Source organism: Watersipora subatra, chromosome 9 (genome assembly GCF_963576615.1).
Source record: "Watersipora subatra chromosome 9, tzWatSuba1.1, whole genome shotgun sequence".
Classification (NCBI taxonomy): Eukaryota; Metazoa; Bryozoa; class Gymnolaemata; order Cheilostomatida; family Watersiporidae; genus Watersipora; species Watersipora subatra.
The window spans coordinates 33675626-33697489 of NC_088716.1; the positions used below are offsets into that span (position 1 = coordinate 33675626).

General features: G+C 35.6%; 2 protein-coding genes across 4 annotated transcripts in view; one reads left to right on the forward strand and one right to left on the reverse strand.

Moving 5' to 3' along the window:
* LOC137404346 (microtubule-associated tyrosine carboxypeptidase 1-like) overlaps positions 1-2156 on the reverse strand; it is a 30241-nt gene extending 28085 nt beyond the window's left edge. The window contains exon 1 of the mRNA XM_068090541.1: positions 2123-2156. The gene's annotated coding sequence lies outside the window, so the exon portion shown is untranslated. The remainder of the gene's footprint in view (positions 1-2122) is intronic.
* A 16563-nt stretch (positions 2157-18719) lies between these two features.
* Positions 18720-21864, forward strand: part of LOC137403720 (pleckstrin homology domain-containing family G member 5-like) — an 85876-nt gene continuing 82731 nt past the window's right edge. For 2 of the 3 annotated variants that reach the window (XM_068089735.1, XM_068089736.1), the window contains exons 1-3: positions 18720-18817; positions 19950-20050; positions 21448-21587. In XM_068089735.1, the coding sequence (XP_067945836.1) occupies positions 18791-18817; positions 19950-20050; positions 21448-21587 (268 nt within the window). In that variant the 5' untranslated portion in view covers positions 18720-18790. Of the gene's footprint in view, positions 18818-19949; positions 20051-21447; positions 21588-21864 lie in introns of those variants that run through there. The other variant, XM_068089737.1, reaches the window with a different exon arrangement.

A 21864-nucleotide genomic window follows, 5' to 3' on the forward strand; every position in this document is an offset into this window, starting at 1 on the left:
CGATGTTCGGACCAACCTTTGTCTAGATTCGGACCAACCTCTGTCGAGATTGGGACTTGTCTAGGTTCGGACTTGTCGATGTTGGGACTGTTTCCCTTCAAAAGCTAACGTGGCACAGGTCTTTTAAATTCTGCTACATTTAAACTTTGTTACAAAAAAATTCTGCCAGTGCAATGACTAAAATGTGAAAAGTTCGACAATCTATCTATCTCGATAAAATATCTCTTGTGGCCCGATAAGCCTTTAGAGATAAGATGCGACTATAACGATAAAAGAGATCAGATATTCTTGTAAAATCGAGAGTTAAATAAAATCTGCTATTGAGCTTGTTCCATATATATATATCAAAACTTCATGACTCGGTTAAAAAATGAGAACTTCATGGCATCTGTATTAATAGTGTGCCTAATATTAGACCCACGAGTAAAATAGGCGGAGTTGCACAGTGTAAACTTTTTAAAATCGACCATAAGGTCTTGATTTAAAATTTTCAGTAAAGTGTTTTTATCCTTAGTGCATCTTCTCTCTTCAAGAGTGGGCCAAGACATGTTTTCCATTGAAGATGTAATACTGTCATACTTTCTATAACCGTTTGCCCATCTGAACGCTCTTCTGTTTATGGCTTCTAAATCCCTAATGATGTACATAAAATGTGGATTCCACACCTCTGAAGCATACTCCAGTAAAGGACGACATACACTAAAATAAGCCGTTCTCTTAACAGCATGGGAAGTTTCTTTGAGAGTTCGCATAAGCATGTAAAGGGTGGCATTAGCCTTACGCATAATAAAATTTATATGATCACTAAAATTGAGCGATTTAGAAACCTGTATACCCAGGTATACAAAGGAATGGGATGAAATAAGCGGAGTGCGTCCATAACTGTATGTATGCAAAAATTTAACCGGCTCCATTGACGTGGATGTGCATTTAGCTACATTAAATTTTAGCTGCCAAGATCCGGCCCACGCAGCAACTCTGCTCAACTGGTCCTGCAATGCTTGGCTGTCGGACACGCAACTAACAGGCCTGTAAAGGATGGCATCATCGGCAAATAAGCGTATAGATGTTGATGGACAGTTTAAAGCATCTGGCAGGTCATTGATGTAAATGAGAAAAAGTAGTGGTCCGAGCACTGAACCCTGAGGCACACCCGAGGTCACCTGGGTCGACTGAGAAAGACAACCATTAACGATGACCCTGAATGTTCGACCCGAGAGCCAGTCTCGGATCCATGCCACTATGTTTGGATTTAGGCCATAGTATATAAGTTTATGCAATAATTTATTGTGAGGGACCGTATCAAAGGCTTTACTAAAATCTAGAACTAAAACGTCTACTTGAGTATTGTGATTGTTATAAGAAGCTAAATCTGATATTGTATGAATAAGCTGTGATTCACAGCTGTGTTATTTGCGGAAACCATGTTGAGTTTCACTTAGGATGTTGTTATGATCGAGAAAGTTGCGTATGCTGTGAGCAATAATATGCTCAATTAACTTCGACGGGACGCTAGTCAGAGAAATTGGCCTGTAGTTAAGCGGTGCTTTTCTGTCGACAATCATTTGATTCTCCATAAAAATAATTAATATAAAATGTTAAATAAAATATGAATTAGATTTTTCTATGTATCCATTGCTTGTCCAAGTTCCTGCTGAATAAAATGTACCTATATAAAAATGTTAACGCAAATACCTACACCTAAAGTTGAAATACAAAAAAACGCTCAGCTAAAAATGATTAACTTAAGATTATGTAGGAAAGGCACAAATTAAAACACAAATCTACAACACACTTTTCCAATTCACTCGTGAGACGGAGTAAAATAAAATAAATAAGTAATTTTAAAGAACGAGAGCTATTTTAATCGTTTTGTACTATTGCTTAATAACCACTTATAGTTGAGGTATTCCAAGCCTTCTCTTCCTAACTCTAGCTAATATTGCTAGACATATATTTTAAAAGCTAATTGATGCGTAACGTTCACATACTAAGACTGAGTAGTAACCGCAAAAAACACTTATATATTCCTATGTATGTACAATTTGAATGGCAAAAACGTCCACAAAATTGTTTAAATCTCAGAACACTTCAATGATGCGTGTAAACCATAATAACTAACCAAATAAATCTGACGCGATTGCGACAATCTTCGCCCGATAAGCGTTTTTTAAATAAAAAGCAAATAATTGGATCAATTGCTTGTTGCTACAAGTAACCAACAAAATTGCGGGAGTTCTTTGCGCGTGTTGTAGCGCAAGGGACAGGCTCGGTAATTTCACGTCATACATCATAGGCCGTAGGCCAAGGCAGTTTATCTTGCATTTCCGTTGGCACCTCTTTTCAGTGGCAATTTCTGCAGTGATTTAGAGTTTTTAGACTAATTTTGGTACATGAAAAATTCAAAACTGATAATTTGCCGCAGCTGCCATTCCCACTTTTATGAAAAGTTTTGTTGAAAATGATATTTTAGGACTTATCTCCCCTGTAAATAAGATTCCTCCCATAGAAGCATCAGATTTGCAACTTTTTATCATAATTACTTTGCAGTAATTTAGGATGTTAGCGCTGAAGTCAAAATGCATTTTATATCTATTTTTGAACATGTCATATCCTACGATCGTTGCACGCACATGTAAACTATATACATGTATATACGTACATGTACATTTTACAAAATAATTCAAAGCTCTATAATTATGTTTTATAACTATTAGAGTTTATAGATTATTTTATAACTATTGATGAGTTTCCTATGACTCTGTTTTCCTTTGCCTGCAAAGGGTGAAGCTGCATCACAGCTAGAGAAACCGTGCAAACCTTTGAGATTTTCACACTGGAAGTTTATCTCCGAGCTTAGTAGCCTTAGTAGCTCTATTCTTACAATAGTTTTTGATCACAAAATCCACTCAAGCAGCCTTGTACTCCTTAGCATGAGCAATCAGCACATCAAGAATGGTATTAGCAAGTTGGCAGAATGTTGAAGGAATGACACTGGCAGGCAGGGCTTGGATAAGCCTCATGGCATCTACAAGGATGGCCCCACATCCTCAATAGCTTGGAGTCACTGCATTTATGGTAGTTTGATCGTGTCTGCCATAGATATTAACTAGTCCTCTGAAAAGGTTTCTAACTCAGTTGCCTTCTGGAAACCTGGGCCGTAATATCCACAAGCTCAGTTAGAGGCACAGGTCTCTGCTAGTCCCCTTACATAGAAAGTTCCAAGATACCATTGGTAAGTAGTGACCAAACTTAATTGATTCTATTGAGGCAAGATTTATCAACATTTTCACCACTTAACGCAGTTGTGTATTGAGCATTACGCGGATATACGCATCATAGCACTTGTTATGAGAGGCCATCTCTAATGTAACCACATCTTGATCAAAGTTCTACAAAGTACACGCTCTTCCTGTTTGATGGTAGCAGCATTTTTCAATCTATGTAGACAGGTGCACCGCGAGCAAAATTAGCAAGTTGTTTACGCGAAACCATGCTTGAAGATGTCAATAGGAGTTTAAATCCGTTGTGAGGACCATGATAGTTGCTTGTAGGACGACATGATGCCAATCATTAGTGCCATACCAGTACAAGTTGGTCTGCAAAACAATACGGGCACTGCTTATCAATTACTTAATCATAGTCAAAGCAACTGAAGAAGTCATATCCTAGGGTAATCTGCAGGATAGATGGACATACTAGCAGACACAGTTTTGACCACGTGAAGGACAGCTTTGCAAGTAGTTGATTTGTGTGAGTAGTACCACACCTTCTTTTCACAAATCATGCATATATGTTTAAATGTAGGTCTTGATGCATATCAGTGGACAGCAGAATTGGGTCTTGTGATTTTCTTTAGTGGCTTGTCTTCATCTTGACAAGGTGTATCGTGAGTAGCAGGTTTCCGACTTTTTTTATATGGCTAAATTAATGCCAGGACAACATTGACTGGAGAAATCACTATCACTTGGACCAATAAACTAGAGTGAATACATGCATGATTTGTTCATTTGATAAACAAGGGCAAGACTAATGGTTAATGGTTTAGTTATTTTTCAAACTGAATACAAGCATTTTGATCAGTAGCCACCACTACTGGTTTGTACAAATTACAATGTCAGCATTCCTTCCATCTTAATAATGATTATTAATTATGTAATTAAATTACATAATAATTATTTTATAGAATAATTAAAAATCCCGTTATCTTCCCTTAAATGTTTGAGTGACAAAGTATCACAAGTCTAAAAACATACTCACTCACCTCACTGTGTTTTTTCCTAGCAAGCTCAATTTGCTTTTGTTAGTCAGTCTCTGATAGCGTGTTCTGTGAATCTGGGAGCCCTTCCAGACCAGTTGAAGGCATACACCATTAGAAAAAGACCTTTCAGGCTCTTTAAAAAGTGTTTTTCCAGCTATCTAGACAGTGACTAAGTGTTTTACCTGTGTGCTTAGTCAATGTTTATCAAATTAATTTCTTGAGAGTCATGTATGTGGGCTACACAAGTCATGTCAAGGCTCAAACCATGAATGCACTTATCTTTTATCTTATTATTTTCTATGATTCATCAGTGTCAGGTTATTAAACATAATTATAGTGTTTTGAATTTGTTCTGTTAAATAAAGCTATTAAACCATACAATTATATACACATGTACATATACGTATATACATGTATATAGTTTACATGTGAGTGTAACAATCGTAGAATATGAAATGTTCGAAAATAGATAGAAAATGCATTTTGACTTTACCACTAACATCCTAAATTACTGCAAAATAATTATGATAAAAAGTTGCAAATCTGATGCTTCTATGGAAGGAGTCTTATTTACAGAGGAGATAAATCCTAAAATCTCATTTTTATCAAATTTATCATAGAAGTGGGAATGGCAGCTGCGGCAACTCTTCAGTTTTGAATTCTCCGTACCAAAATTAGTCTAAATCACTGCAGAAATCGCCACTGAAAGGAGGTGCCAACGGAACTTCATTTCTAGAGCTCTTTTGCCTGCTCGGCCCACAGCCTATCATTATTAGCCCTTTTCAAACAAACATGATTTGATAATTACGGTTGTCCACAAAACGATTTTCCGTAGAAAATAATCAGTGAACATAGCAAACGGTAATTGAAAACCAAAAAATGTATGAACATCATACTGGTTTGGGTAACAAAGCGCAAACAATAGTTTCAGCATGAATAGTAATATCTAGTCGAGTTGTTGAAGAACTAACAAACACAAGTCTCAAAATAGCTTTTCTTAGAAGGGCAGAACCTTTAGTGCTCCTTAATTTTCTAGACAAATAGATTGGAGTTTTATCATATACTGTACCTTCAAATAGAGTGGAAGTCAAGGGCTCATTATTGGCTCCTTTTAAAATAAGCAGTTAGCCTCACCAATCGGAGAAGTAAATAAAGCTGATGGCTGCTCAAATAGAAAACTTTAGACTGTCCAGTGTCTAAATTTATTTAATCAATTCTTATTTAATGAAATTCATTCTTTTTTAAACTATGCAGCAAAATGTTAGGAATGATTTCAAAACATTTCAACCATACATAGCAATTTAAAACATTACACAGCAAACTTTGCGCTTTTGTAGATTTTGGTAGTAAGACCTAATTCATTAAAGCCTGCTGTTTGAAATGGCCATTTTGGTAGTAAGACCTAATTCATGAAAGCCTGCTGTTTGAAATGGCCATTTTGGTAGTAAGACCTAATTCATGAAAGCCTGATGTTTGAAATGGCCATTTTGGTAGTAAGACCTAATTCATGAAAGCCTGATGTTTGAAATGGCCATTTTGGTAGTAAGACCTAATTCATGAAAGCCTGCTGTTTGAAATGGCCATTTTGCTAGTGCTATCTTTTTTATTTCTACATACGTCATATGATACTATAGGCAATTATAGTATATAGACACTATATATGATACTATAGGCAATTATAGTATATAGACACTTTATATGATACTATAGGCAATTATAGTATATAAACACTTTATATGATACTATAGGCAATTATAGTATATAGACACTATATATGATACTATAGGCAATTATAGTATATAGACACTACATATGATACTATAGGCAATTATAGTATATAAACACTTTATATGATACTATAGGCAATTATAGTATATAGACACTTTATATGATACTATAGGCAATTATAGTATATAAACACTATATATGATACTATAGGCAATTATAGTATATAGACACTACATATGATACTATAGGCAATTATAGTATATAGACACTATATATGATACTATAGGCAATTATAGTATATAGACACTATATATGATACTATAGGCAATTATAGTACATAGACACTTTATATGATACTATAGGCAATTATAGTATATAAACACTTTATATGATACTATAGGCAATTATAGTATATAGACACTTTATATGATACTATAGGCAATTATAGTATATAAACACTATATATGATACTATAGGCAATTATAGTATATAGACACTACATATGATACCATAGGCAATTATAGTATATAGACACTATATATGATACTATAGGCAATTATAGTATATAGACACTACATATGATACTATAGGCAATTATGACTAGTTGAGAGCATCAACGCATACTGTATTTGAGATTCCAGATAACAAGAAACCTGATGCGCAGTATAAGAGGCAATGTTGAAGGTACAATTGCACGAACTATCCAATGGAAACGAGATGTAAAATTAGTTCTGTATTCATAACTTGAAATAAACCCTACTAGGCTAGGCAACTCCCAACTCAATAGCGAGTCCACACAGACTCGATGGTAAGTCGGTAAGCAGACTCAAGGGTGAGCCGATAAACAGAGTCGTGGGCGAGCCGATAAACAGACTCAGAGGTAAGCCGATAAACAGACTCGAAGGCAAGCCGATAAACAGACTCATGGGCGAGCCAATAAACAGACTCGATAGTGAGCCGATAAACAGACTCGAGGGTGAGCCAATAAACGAATCGAGGGTGAGCCGATAAACAGACTCGAGGGTGAGCCAATAAACAGACTCAAGCGCGAGCTGATAAACAGACTCGATGGTGAGCCGATAAACAGACTCCAGTGGTGAGCCGATAAACAGACTCGAGGGCGAGCCAATAAACAGACTCGATAATGAGCCAATAAACAGACTCGATAGTGAGCCGATAAACAGACTCGTGGGTGAGCCAATAAACGACTCGAGGGTGAGCCAATAAACGACTCGAGGGTGAGCCGATAAACAAACTCGTGGATGCCTTCTCACAACTGTTACACTCTAGTAAGCCAATTGCAATAATTCTTGATGTTCGGCCAATAGCACTTATAGTAAATGCAGCTATCATACGCTGGATTATATCACAATGCTAAAGACAGATACAGTGACAATAACTTTATAAGCTATTTGCCTTGGGAAACTAAGCATAGCTATATTTAAAGAACACAGTATCTTTACTGGTGTCATATCTCTCAGCGCAAAGCAGTAACACAACAGCGATGACAAAACTGAAAGGTTATATAGCAAACCAAGGGAAAAATCCACAGTTGATTGGCTGCACAATAATTAGGTCAACTGTTGCCACAATAAAATATTTCAAATACAAAAACGATAACATTTGTCACTAACTAATCCCGTAATACAAGTATTAATAATTTCTTGAGTATTTATATAGTAACATGCAAGTCTTAAAACAATATGGTAACGAATGGCTAACATGAAAATTTGCTAGTATAAAACATACATATACGCTACATTGGACAGGTGTTAAGCGTGCGCCTTGTAAATGATTATATTCAAATTAGAATGAACAGTGATAAATCACATTAAACGTAATAGAGATACATTGAGTCAGCAATTTGAAGCTGCCAAATTATAGACTTAGAGAACAGGTTACCATCCCTATTATAGACTTAGAGAACAGGTCACCATCCCTATTACGCATGCTGGCAGCTTATAGACTTAGAGAACAGATCACCATCCCTATTATAGAGTTAGAGAACAGGTCACCATCCCTATTACGCATGCTGGCAGCTTATAGACTTAAAGAACAGATCACCATCCCTATTATAGAGTTAGAGAACAGGTCACCATCCCTATTATAGACTTAGAGAACAGGTCACCATCCCTAATATAGAGTTAGAGAACAGGTCGCCATCCCTATTATAGACTTAGAGAACAGGTCACCATCCCTATTATAGACTTAGAGAACAGGTCACCATCCCTATTATAGACTTAGAAAACAGGTCACCATCCCTATTACGCATGCTGGCAGCTTATAAATACCGATACAAACTGATTGTCATTTCATTCATTCCATAAGCATGAAAAATTGTTGTACTTTCTGCGACGACAATGGTGGAAACTCAGTGTCGTACTCATTGTCCACTTTTTTGTTACAAACCCTGCATTAACATCCTGAGTTACATCTTATAGATTATTAGTCTTGTAGATCAGTCAGCAGTAGCAACCAAGGCAGCATTACTCAAAAAGTCTGCTTTGTGAGTAGGGGTAACGCGGGCACCGTGGGGCACCATATACATTACACCGTCATAGGCATGTATGTGTTAATGTGAATAAAGATAGGCATAAATGATCTTTTCTTTTTTCAATATTCAACATATACAATGGATGGAAGCTGTGAAAATTTCAGCTCAATTTTTCTCACATGGTATGGTTGGGGCACAGTGAACAATTCGAGGAGGGACACAGTGAACATGGTCCACTATACCCCGCTTTATTCTCAATACTCCTACACCAAAACCAGGGTAATAAAAAGGCAATTTTAAGCTAAAATACAAATAGGCTAACATTGAAAAGCTCTCCCCTCAGATATCCAAAGCTATTTGTACCAATAGTAATCTCCTCAACCCACTAGGTTTAGTTGCTTAAACTTACTTTCCCTCATATTTGAGACCGGCTTTAAAAGGCATTTGTTTATATATTATTTTTAAATAAAAGGATCAAGATTGATACTGACACTAAAAAAAGAGAGATGGTGTGTACATATAAGAAAATAACTGATGGCCATGAAAAAAATCGAACCCCTGCTGCTGAAATTAGGACTGCCGTAAAGATGGTGCTTGAGGAAGGCCTTGCGGCGCGCAGGGTCGCTGTGAACCTGAATATCTTGAGAACTATCATGACTCGTTATGTAAACAAAGCAAAATACAAAGGAATAAATAATGTTGAGTCCTTTTCCAAAAAAAGCATATAGAACAATTTTTACAGTTCATCAGGAACTGCTACTGAAAGAATATCTGATCACAGCCTTAAGGCATCGACACGGGCTGACCTGACAGAGAGACAACTAAGAAAGTTAGCACGGTACTATGCTAAACAAAATCTTTGTAGCTATCTTCCCAGATGGGATGATAACGAATGTGCTGGAGAAGATTGAATAAGCTGGTCACTTGAAAAGACACAAAGAGTGACATTTAGCTGAATACATTGGTTTTTCTTGTCACGCGTTTGCTTGTTGTCCAGTAAATAATAAATACATGTAGAATTCCATATAACTCACAAAGATAAATAAATCACATCAAAATTACTTTGATTTGAGAACATTATGATGGAATATAAGTGATGTCCAGTGTGCCCCATGTCATGGACCACTGTACCCCAGCCATGGGGCACAGTGGTCCAAAATTTTCCACTTATGTAACACGCAATATTTTTCATCAGGATTGGCATAGAGCCAGAAGACTTTCAGATGTGTTAGAGAACATATTGCTTTTGCTTTCCTATTAATTTAAAGTTAGTTGATTGAGTATGAGCGGAGAAATCTTAAATAAAGTCAAAAACGGCCCACTGTGCCCCGTTACTCCTAATGCTTCCCTTGTGTTGCCATGGAATAGACACTACCGTTGATGGCTTAGACCAATGGTACAGGCTATAGATCTTAGATGAGACCAATGGTACAGGCTATAGATCCTAGATGAGACCAATGAAACAGGCTATAGATCCTAGATGAGACCAATGGTACAGGCTATAGATCCTAGATGAGACCAATGAAACAGGCTATAGATCCTAGATGAGACCAATGGTACAGGCTATAGATCCTAGATGAGACCGATGGTACAGGCTATAGATCCTAGATGAGACCAATGGTACAGGCTATAGATCCTAGATGAGACCAATGGTACAGGCTATAGATCCTAGATGAGACCAATGGTACAGGCTATAGATCTTAGATGAGACCAATGGTACAGGCTATAGATCCTAGATGAGACCAATGAAACAGGCTATAGATCCTAGATGAGACCAATGGTACAGGCTATAGATCGAGTAGTAGAACATGGTAGTAGCCGTAACAGTAGTAGAGCATGGTAGTAGCTGTAACAGTAGTAGAACATGGTAGTAGCTGTAACAGTAGTAGAACATGGTAGCAGCTGTAACAGTAATAGAACATGGTAGTAGCTGTAACAGTAGTAGAACATGGTAGTAGCTGTAACAGTAGTAGAACATGGTAGCAGCTGTAACAGTAATAGAACATGGTAGTAGCTGTAACAGTAATAGAACATGGTAGTAGCTGTAACAGTAATAGAACATGGTAGTAGCTGTAACAGTAGTAGAACATGGTAGTAGCTGTAACAGTAATAGAACATGGTAGTAGCTGTAACAGTAATAGAACATGGTAGTAGCTGTAACAGTAATAGAACATGGTAGTAGCTGTAACAGTAATAGAACATGGTAGTAGCTGTAACAGTAGTAGAACATGGTAGTAGCTGTAACAGTAATAGAACATGGTAGTAGCTGTAACAGTAATAGAACATGGTAGTAGCTGTAACAATAGTAGAACATGGTAGTAGCTGTAACGGTAATAGAACATGGTAGTAGCTGTAACAGTAGTAGAACATGGTAGCAGCTGTAACAGTAATAGAACATGGTAGTAGCTGTAACAGTAGTAGAATATGATAGTAGAATATGATAGTAGAATATGATAATAGCTGTAACAGTAGTAGAATATGATAGTAGCAGTTTTAATGCAATAACTATGTTGTCCTTCAAAAAACTAGTAACTGTAACCAGCAAACAAGAACGAACTGTGACTGAAAATATAATGGAATCTTTCATCTTATCTCATATCTAGGGTTTATTATATCCATGATTTCATCTTATCTCATATCTACGGTTTATTATATCCATGCTTTCATCTTATCTCATATCTAGGGTTTATTATATCCATGCTTTCATCTTATCTCATATCTACGGTTTATTATATCCATGCTTTCATCTTATCTCATATCTATGGTTTATTATATCCATGCTTTCATCTTATCTCATATCTACGGTTTATTATATCCATGCTTTCATCTTATCTCATATCTAGGGTTTATTATATTTATGCTTCCATCATATTTAATATCTAGGGTTTATTATATCTATGCTTTCATCTTATCTCATATCTAGAGTTTATTATATCCATGCTTTCATCTTATCTCATATCTACGGTTTATTATATCTATGCTTTCATCTTATCTCATATCTACGGTTTATTATATCCATGCTTTCATCTTATCTCATATCTACGGTTTATTATATCTATGCTTCCATCATATTTAATATCTAGGGTTTATTATATCTATGCTTTCATCTTATCTCATATCTAGGGTTTATTATATCCATGCTTTCATCTTATCTCATATCTACGGTTTATTATATCCATGCTTTCATCTTATCTCATATCTACAGTTTATTATATCCATGCTTTCATCTTATCTCATATCTACGGTTTATTATATCCATGCTTTCATCTTATCTCATATCTACGGTTTATTATATCTATGCTTTCATCTTATCTCATATCTACGGTTTATTATATCCATGCTTTCATCTTATCTCATATCTACGGTTTATTATATCCATGCTTTCATCTTATCTCATATCTAGGGTTTATTATATCCATGCTTCCATCTTATATCATATCTAGGGTTTATTATATCTATGCTTCCATCTTATTTAAAATCTAGGGTTTATTATATCTATGCTTTCATCTTATCTCATATCTACGGTTTATTATATCTATGCTTTCATCTTATCTCATATCTACGGTTTATTATATCTATGCTTCCATCTTATCTCATATCTACGGTTTATTATATCCATGCTTTCATCTTATCTCATATCTACGGTTTATTATATCCATGATTTCATCTTATCTCATATCTAGGGTTTATTATATCCATGCTTTCATCTTATCTCATATCTACGGTTTATTATATCTATGCTTTCATCTTATCTCATATCTACGGTTTATTATATCTATGCTTCCATCTTATCTCATATCTACGGTTTATTATATCCATGCTTCCATCTTATCTCATATCTACGGTTTATTATATCCATGCTTTCATCTTATCTCATATCTACGGTTTATTATATCCATGCTTTCATCTTATCTCATATCTAGGGTTTATTATATCCATGCTTTCATCTTATCTCATATCTACGGTTTATTATATCCATGCTTCCATCTTATATCATATCTAGGGTTTATTATATCTATGCTTCCATCTTATTTAATATCTACGGTTTATTATATCCATGCTTTCATCTTATCTCATATCTAGGGTTTATTATATCCATGCTTTCATCTTATCTCATATCTAGGGTTTATTATATCCATGCTTTCATCTTATCTCATATCTAGGGTTTATTATATCCATGCTTTCATCTTATCTCATATCTACGGTTTATTATATCCATGATTTCATCTTATCTCATATCTACGGTTTATTATATCCATGCTTTCATCTTACCTCATATCTACGGTTTATTATATCCATGCTTTCATCTTATCTCATATCTAGGGTTTATTATATCCATGCTTTCATCTTATCTCATATCTAGGGTTTATTATATCCATGCTTTCATCTTATCTCATATCTACGGTTTATTATATCCATGATTTCATCTTATCTCATATCTACGGTTTATTATATCCATGCTTTCATCTTACCTCATATCTACGGTTTATTATATCCATGCTTTCATCTTATCTCATATCTAGGGTTTATTATATCCATGCTTTCATCTTATCTCATATCTAGGGTTTATTATATCTAAGCTTTCATCTTATCTCTGTGAATCTTCACAAAATCTTTACTTATTCCTACAGACACGCAATACCTTACTAAGCTATAAAGAGATGCTCTTTGTATACAGCTTTTCAAAATTTCTAAAAGAAGTCTCATGAGATTTACTGAAACTCTCTAAGGTAACATTTGTTATCTATTTGTTATGTGTGTATTAATATATATATATATATATATATATATATATATATATATATATATATATATATATATATATATATATATATATATATATATATATATATATATATATATATATATGTATATATATATATAAATATCAAAGTTCATGTGTATGTAGTTCAGTTTGTCCAGCTACAGCTATTAAAATATTCGAATAAAGAATCCATATCGCAGAAGATTTCATTTCAGACTTCCCTTCACCGAGCAAATGCCTTACCAGTTTAGCTACACGAGATTGATGGATTCATTGGGGGATATATGTCGCTATATGGGTGAAAATAAGTTTCTGTTCTCCGAGATGGTGCAGCGTAATTTTATGTCTGCTCTCTCATGAAAGCAAGTAGTTAGCTCTCCTTATTAAGTTTACTCAGCTTAGCCATTTGCAATGTGCCAGGCTAATAGGAAGCGGCAGGCAACTGTATTACCTCTCACTGTCTAAGTTGATTTTTAATATCAGTACATATCAATAATGCCGGAAATTCCAATAGCACAGCTATATAACTCTCCATTTGCTATACAGCTAAACAGTTCTCTATTTGCTATACAACTCTATTTGCTATGCAGCTATATAGCAATCTATTTGCCAAGAGATTTGTATTAGTCAAGTACCACGTATCAAAGCTTTTGCTGTCATATCACATTAATGATGAAAAACAAAAGAGCAAAATAAAATTACTTTATTGAAATATTTGTTGTTTCATAACTCGTCACATTAAATAACCTGAGTAAACAAAATTTTACTCAGCCTCAGTGTGATCCATTGTGTGAAACTGAATAAATATGCAAATACTTGAAAATAGGGCTAAAAGTTGATATTTAAAGGAGTCACTCATAATTCCTACTCATGTATGATTCGAGATATTGAAAATCTTTGATTGAAGAACTGAGTCTTAAGTTAGAAAGAACTTGAGACCTTTTAAGCAAGCGAAAGGCTTCCATTCTTAAAAATTGTACCCTCAACTAGTGACCTGTTGATGTACAGTTCTGTGCAACCGTATCTGTGCCCTAAAAATGCAGTTACATATAACACTAAGCATATGACTCAAGGCAGCAACAATGCTTTTACTGCAAGCGTCATTGTGTCATCGCATCTCAATGCGCGATGGGAAACCAGTTATATCTGGTTTCTACAGAAAACACACCAGCTGATGTTACTTTTCAGGTAAGATATGAACAGCGACTACTCTTCTGTTAGCAATCGTGATTTGCTGCCATTGATTATGTTATACTTCTTACCGCTCATTACCACTAAGTTGATAACCTCTCAATAATCTGTAAACAAGTTACTTTAAATTTTAATTGCGATTTTAAATATTTAGTGTTTACATTCGCTTCCGCGAAGTAAAATTGCTTGTATAAAATCTATAGGAGCAGTTTAATAAGTGACATGGTCACTTATTGCCTTTGCCATGCGCATGCTCAAACCAAAGAGTGATATTTTATGTGAGCTTGAGAACTTTTCATAGATATGTTGGTTAAATGCAGACACGACAGAAAGAAACTATAGTAGACTTTAAAACTTTGAAGATTGTGTGTGAGGCCAAACAGCTAGCATTGGCTAAAAACAGAGGAGATTGGGTTATCATGGGAGACTTGTTGATGAAAACTGTTGCCTTTTCTCCTATAGAAGCTCAGGTAGGCTTATTGAAAATGTTTCATCTCTTTCATGAGTGAGTTTGTATCCACTTGTTGCAATTGGATACAAGTACATGTAGCGACTCGAGTATAATAATATAAGTTATAATTCCACTGATTACATACTATCTAAATTGTGATAACTTGACTAGATATGAACTTACTATATATATTATTAGGGTTATTGCCAAACCTTTGTAGGCTTATTGTGTAAATATACGGTAATTGCACAGTTATCCATTGCAAACCTAAAATGTCCTCTCTGTTTAGAATCTTATGGCATATCCTGTTCTCTGTTGCTTGTTTTATGCTGTTGTAAATACCTTAGTCCTACAATATTGCACTGATTAGCAAAATAAAACTGTTTTGATACTTTTTTAACTTTTTATTTAATAAATTGAAAATTTGCTGTATAAATATCAACTGATTCTGAGTTGTCTTATCTTACTTAGATGAGAAAACTTCAAGAAGAAAATGCTCTGCTCATGGAAGAGATAAAGGAGCTGTCCTCTCAGCACAGGTCTGAGCTACGGGAACAGTACTTGAAAATTCATGGAGAGCTGCATGAAGAAATTCTCTCGTTAAAACTGAACCACAAAGTTGAAGTTGAAAAATGGCAGGTACACAGATTAGATCAAACAATAGCTAATAGAGCATTTGTAGAAAGGGTTGCATTATCTACCATATAGCTAGTAGAGCATTTGTAGAAAGGGTTGCATTATCTACCATATAGCTAGGAGACCATTTGTAGACAGGGTTAAATTATCTACTGTATAGCTAATAAAACAGATTTTGTAGACAGGGTTACATTATCTACCATATAGCTAGTAGAGCATTTGTAGACAGGGTTGCATTATCTACCATATAGCTAGGAGACCATTTGTAGAAAGGGTTGCATTATCTACCATATAGCTAGGAGACCATTTGTAGACAGGGTTACATTATCTACCAAATAGCTAGTAGAACATTTGTTGACAAGATTACATTATCTACCATATAGCTAATAGAGCACTTGTAGACAGAGTTACATTATCTACTGTATAGCTAATAGAACAGATTTTGTAGACAGGGTTACATTATCTACCATATAGCTAGTAGAGCATTTGTAGACAGGGTTACATTGTCTGCCATATAGCTAATAGAGCATTTGTAGACAGGGTTGCATTATCTACTATATAGCTAGTAGACCATTTGTAGACAGGGTTGCATTATCTACCATATAGCTAATAGAGCATTTGTAGACAGGGTTGCATTATCTACTATATAGCTAGTAGACCATTTGTAGACAGGGTTGCATTATCTACCATATAGCTAATAAAGCATTTGTATACAGGGTTGCATTATCTAATATATAGCTAGTAGACCATTTGTAGACAGGGTTACATTATCTACCATATAGCTAATATACATTTGTAGACAGGGTTACATTATCTACCATATAGCTAGTAGACCATTTGTAGACAGGATTACATTATCTACCATATAGCTAATAGAGCATTTGTAGACAGGGTTGCATTATCCACCATTTACCTTGTTCTATTTGAACATGATACAATGACACATTAACCTAATAGAGATACTTGCTTCTTTAAAAATTGAACACCTTATAAAAATTTGGGCAATCTTGTGTCGACCTTACAAAATTAATCAGTAATTTATAACATAAATAATAATCATTCATAGCAAATTTAATAGCATAACTTTACATATAATTTGAACTGGTACAAAGACAAGTGGTGTAAAACATAATAGGCATTGTAAGATCATACATAAGTCTATCCTAAATTTACCTTAAACATACCTTAAGCATCCATTAAACATACCTTAATATGTTATAAATTAACCTTAACACACCTTGAACGAACCTTAAACATACCTTAAATATACATTGAACAAAGATAAATATACCTATACGCATTGACTCATCCGCTAGCCAGCAGCTGTTTCTTCCAATATAAATGTTTATTGAGGGTCTGGCAACATCTCATAACTAGAGTTTTCTGACAAACAGTTGGCTGACTGTAGGAAGAGTTGGCTAGTGAGAAACTCTTGAGGCAAAACTACATACAAACAATGGAGGCTATGACACAGCAGTTTACTTATCACAGAAAAATACATTTCTGCATCAGCCTGCAATCCAAGAGGTCCAAGTACTCGCTGCTCTCTAACATGGATAGATTTTTTAACTGGGCCTTGGAACTCTGCAATCTTTCTTATGGCATTCTATGAAAGATATGTGTTGAAAATCATTGTATAAAACAGTTTACTTTATATATTTAATAAATCTAATTTAATTTCTAATCGATTATTAAGAGACTTCTTATTAATAGTTAGGAAGTGTGAGTGGAAAAATGGTTAATGGTTTGTAGTTTTGTGAAGCTGTCTAGAGATTGAGAGTATAGAACTGCTCCGGAGAGAGGGGGCAACTCTGTCTTTACTCAACTAAGAAACTACATGCACCCCTTGCATCTTGGCCGTCTCTACTATTATTGTATCAACACCTATTAAAGCCGTTTCAACACAATGCAAGGTGGTATCGGCCAAACAAAACTCGCTGTTGTCACCTCTTGACCAACTTTAATTTTCGGAAGCAAAACAACCACACTCGACTCTTCTTTTCCTCATGACTATCTGTTTTTTTGTTTTTTCTCTCCCCTCCTCTCTCTCTCACTTTCTCTTCCTCCTCTCATACTCTCTTTCTTCCTCCCTTCTTCTCTCTTTCCTTCTTTATCCCTCTCCGCTATCTCTCCCTCTCTCTTTCTCTCTCTAACTTTTTTGAATGGCTTTTTTTCAATCTTGCTCTTATATTTCACCAACTTATCTTAATTGTCTGAACACACCTTTCTCCCCACTAGAGAAAAAGAGGGAAAACAGGGAACACAACGGCCAGGCCTGCCAATCCAAGAGTGGGGCAATGCTTGAGATTTGGTTTTGGGACAATTAATGTATCAATGATAGTACATGTATATACAAAATTGTGGAAATTGAGGCAAAAATCTCAAGCATTTCCATTTTTTCTTTGGGGTGATTGCGTGAGTCTCACGCCCAATGCGTGAGAGCTGGCAGGTATGAAAACGGCCTCAACGGCCAGAAGGCCGTTGCGGCCAATGGCAAAACATCTCTCAATGGCCTCCTGGCCATTTTCAGAGCTACTCAATCTATAAAAGCTGCTTTGCTAATCTCTTTACACTATATTGATGTTCAGTATATACATTTACTGATTTTCGTTTGTATTTTGAGAAAGTGATACCATTGATATACAGCCCTCTGGGCTGATAGCAATGATGTACAGGAACTGTATATCATTGGTGATAAAAGGAAACAGGCCAAGGGTATAGTAGTATACAGAAATCATTAAATAGCAGGGCATTTAGAACGACTACTGAACATTTACATTCCAAGATTACAAAACACAAATATTTTTTAATTGGCAATTGAAAGCATATTTACAAAATTTATATTTACAACAACACTTGTAAACAGTTCTCAACTTTATCTGCAACATGTGTTACATGTTTAATTACTTTAATTAAAATAATAACGCACCTAATTCTATTGTTGCCCATAACGTCAAAGAGTTGTCTTATCTAGATAAAGTTATCACATATACGCAGTTTTGTTAGAAACGTTTTTGAAGTCTTGAAACATAGTCTATAATCTGCGCTAAGACACAGTAAATTAAAACAGCAGTTCCGCGAGTATAAAAAGGAGAGTGAGTGGAAATATAGGTCAACAATAAAGGTTTTACCCTTGATAAACTTTGGGCTAAATCGAGATCACTAAATATTATCGGTGCTATCGCATGCGTAGTGAAGAGAGTGATCTAAAATACGTATGTCAACACAGTTATAGGCTCTCTACCTCATGTGCAATGAAGTAAAATGTTTGCAAGTAGTCAAACAGTCAATGTAAGCTGAACATTTCCTATTATTGTTTGTTTTGGATCCATTTATTCAAATGTTATCTAATAGCCGTTATCAGTACCTTAACCTCATGAACAAATATTTTTGATCTATGTATTATCTTTAATTCTTTATAAGTCTCGATTTATTTTTAACTTCTATGACCATACTTTTATAGCGTAATCTTGGTATTTACGTATGACTGCTTTGTTTTATGCATTATCCATTTCTCGGTTTATATTAATATTCCTAATACAAATATGTACTCATAGATAAAACCACCAAAAATCCTAGTATCTTACAATGTTCTGCTGTAATCTTACGTTATCTTCTAAACGCAGACATTAAACTTGTTAATGCTTCACTCTACATGACGTTTTTGTACGTAACGCGAGCGACACGCATCGAAATTCAAGAGAGTAGTCTATTTAGTGATTGTGTTTGGAAGTCTTATACTCTGTTATTTGAAAAGATCTTCAAGCCTTTTCAAGACAAGATTTCGGAAAAATAGAAGGACGCAAGATGATTGTGAAAAATTCGCTTCGAGTGAATGTGTAAGGCTAAAGAATCGGGAGCAGCTCTGTTCGAATAAGTTTAGATCAAATGTCAAGTTTCTAAGATATTCTAAAATTACACTGCTTTGATCACAATGGTTTACAGAGTGCCAGTATCGAGTGCAGTGCAAAATATTTATTAAGAATGTCTTTTAAAATATATAATTGTTATTTTTGGAAGTTTTCAATAGGTCCTAACACTTTGAAGCAAAAGTTAATAATCGAAATCATGACGATAACCTCTATTGAGCTGTTTAATGTTTTATATTGTAATAGTCTTACTTATGCTCTTGTAATATCTAGTTGCCTCCTTAACTGCTCTGATTACATGTGCACTGCTAGACCTGCTCTCTGAAGGCATAATTCAAGTTGTTGGAAAATTCCTCCAAAAAATTTCAGATTGTCATTTCTTAGTTGTTTTTGAAGTGCACTAAAGCCAAAATGAGTAAAGCCATTCTTAATTGGTGGTGACACGGCTCGCTGGTGTCAATTAGTTACAGCCTACATCATGCAGAAAAGTGATATGACAGTTGTTTTGAGGACAGCTACCTGGTGATATTGATAGCTAACATTGGCATGCGCAGGAAAACAGGCACGGAGTACAGGTGATTGAGATACAGATAACGGTTGATAGTGAGACAAGCGTACACAAGATATTCACCAGAGATAGAGGACATACTTTAAGGTAGGTCGTATTCTCAAGCATTCCATTACATAATCTCTCTTATTGATTAGATACTCACAAAGTATGTAATCACCTCCTTCTGTTGAGGTGATTTTGTTGAATGCATTTGGTTTATGGATTTGTATTCTTATCTGATAGTACATTCATGTGAAATACAAGAGGAGCTCTTAGGTTCGGTTAGGCTGGTTGCTTCATCAGATGGCTTTGTGTACGGCCTTGTTTGTTTGAAGAGAAAGGATAGTTGTGTTAACATGTCTTAATGAATGACAATATAGGTTATTCATCGATCTTATCAGACAACTAGAGACTATAAAAATTGCTTGGATAGTCCAAGTTGAATGTTCAGAATTGCTTGACCGTTCCTGACTCGTGTAATATTGGCAATGGGCACCACGCATAACTTTCAGTTGAGAGAAAATACGGGTCATGCCCATAGTTTCATGCCCCATTGCCATTGCCGTTGTCATAGCAACAGTTTAGCATAGGAATTCTGATGGGCTGCATTGATAGTAGTCAAATTTAGATTAGTTAGTGACGTAAGTGCTAGTAGTATCGGCAGTCTATTCCGGTTTACATATCCTGCAGCCTTGCCACTCAAGTTTTCATTTCTTACGAGTCTTCAATGTGTACAAGCTTGCTCTGCAAATTTCATTTGAGATCAGTCCTTTCTCTAAAGTTATAGGACTCAAACACATCATGATCATATGATCTGTCTCGTCTCTCTAATAAGGGCAAAAAGAGTTATAGAAATGTTTAACTCGCTGTCATACATGTAAATGCCTTGACTAGAGGACTGTAAAATTAGTCCTTTTCACCTAGCAGGATAACCAAATGCTTTGAGGCATATGTTATTGTTTCGGTGGTAATGATTTAACCACAGTATTTAGTAGTGAGTGACTAAGCTCCGTCTCCACTATACTGATACTACTATACCACACCATACTATGCTCTCTAAGGTCTACATCAGTCTTTATACCACACAGGATTCATCACACTACGTTAGTCTTTGTACCACACAGGATGCTTCAACTATATCACTTGTAGAACTATAGTCGTGGCAAACGGTGTCTGAATCAATTCCTGGGATATTTGGTAGATCCCTGCGATTACCTATCATCGTATGTTTATACATGGTCATAGAGGAGGCGCACTTGTTGGTACAGGGAGACTTCATGGGTTAAATACTCTTGACCTCCACAAAATTAACTCAGAGTAACCCGACGGTTGTATTGATCATCATTTACCTCCAATGCAGCTAAGACGGATGGACTGTTAGCCTTTGAGTCTGGGGTCGGAAGACCCTCCCTAATTTGTTATTCTTGTAATTAATACCAAAGTGCAAAACATAATCCACTTTTCAGTAGTCTATTCAAGCTATGTCATTCATGTGATTGCAGAGACACGGTTGAACCGATTTGTCGTTTAAAGAACATAGACCTAGACTCACTGGGTATATACTTGGATGACGATAGGTCTGCCGCATTACCCTTAGATTATGATATTCATTCCCTGAGCGGACATGTATTGCATGTCATGGGTAAGATGAAAGTTGCTGTGTCCAGTCTGGACACCTCTTGCATTAGAACCTCTCTGTCTTTATAACAATCTCTATTCTATTGATTGTCATTGCTCATCGCGTCTCTCTAGCGCTATTGATGATTGTCGGGATATGCTGGCTACCTGCGGGATAACTTCTCCCTTTGCAGCGCCTTAACTCCTGTGCTAGTGGCGCCTGCATTGCGCTTTCTCCTCTCAATCCGCTCTCGCTTCTTCTTGTATAATGCTCAGGTTGTGGTATGCTCGGTATCAACTGT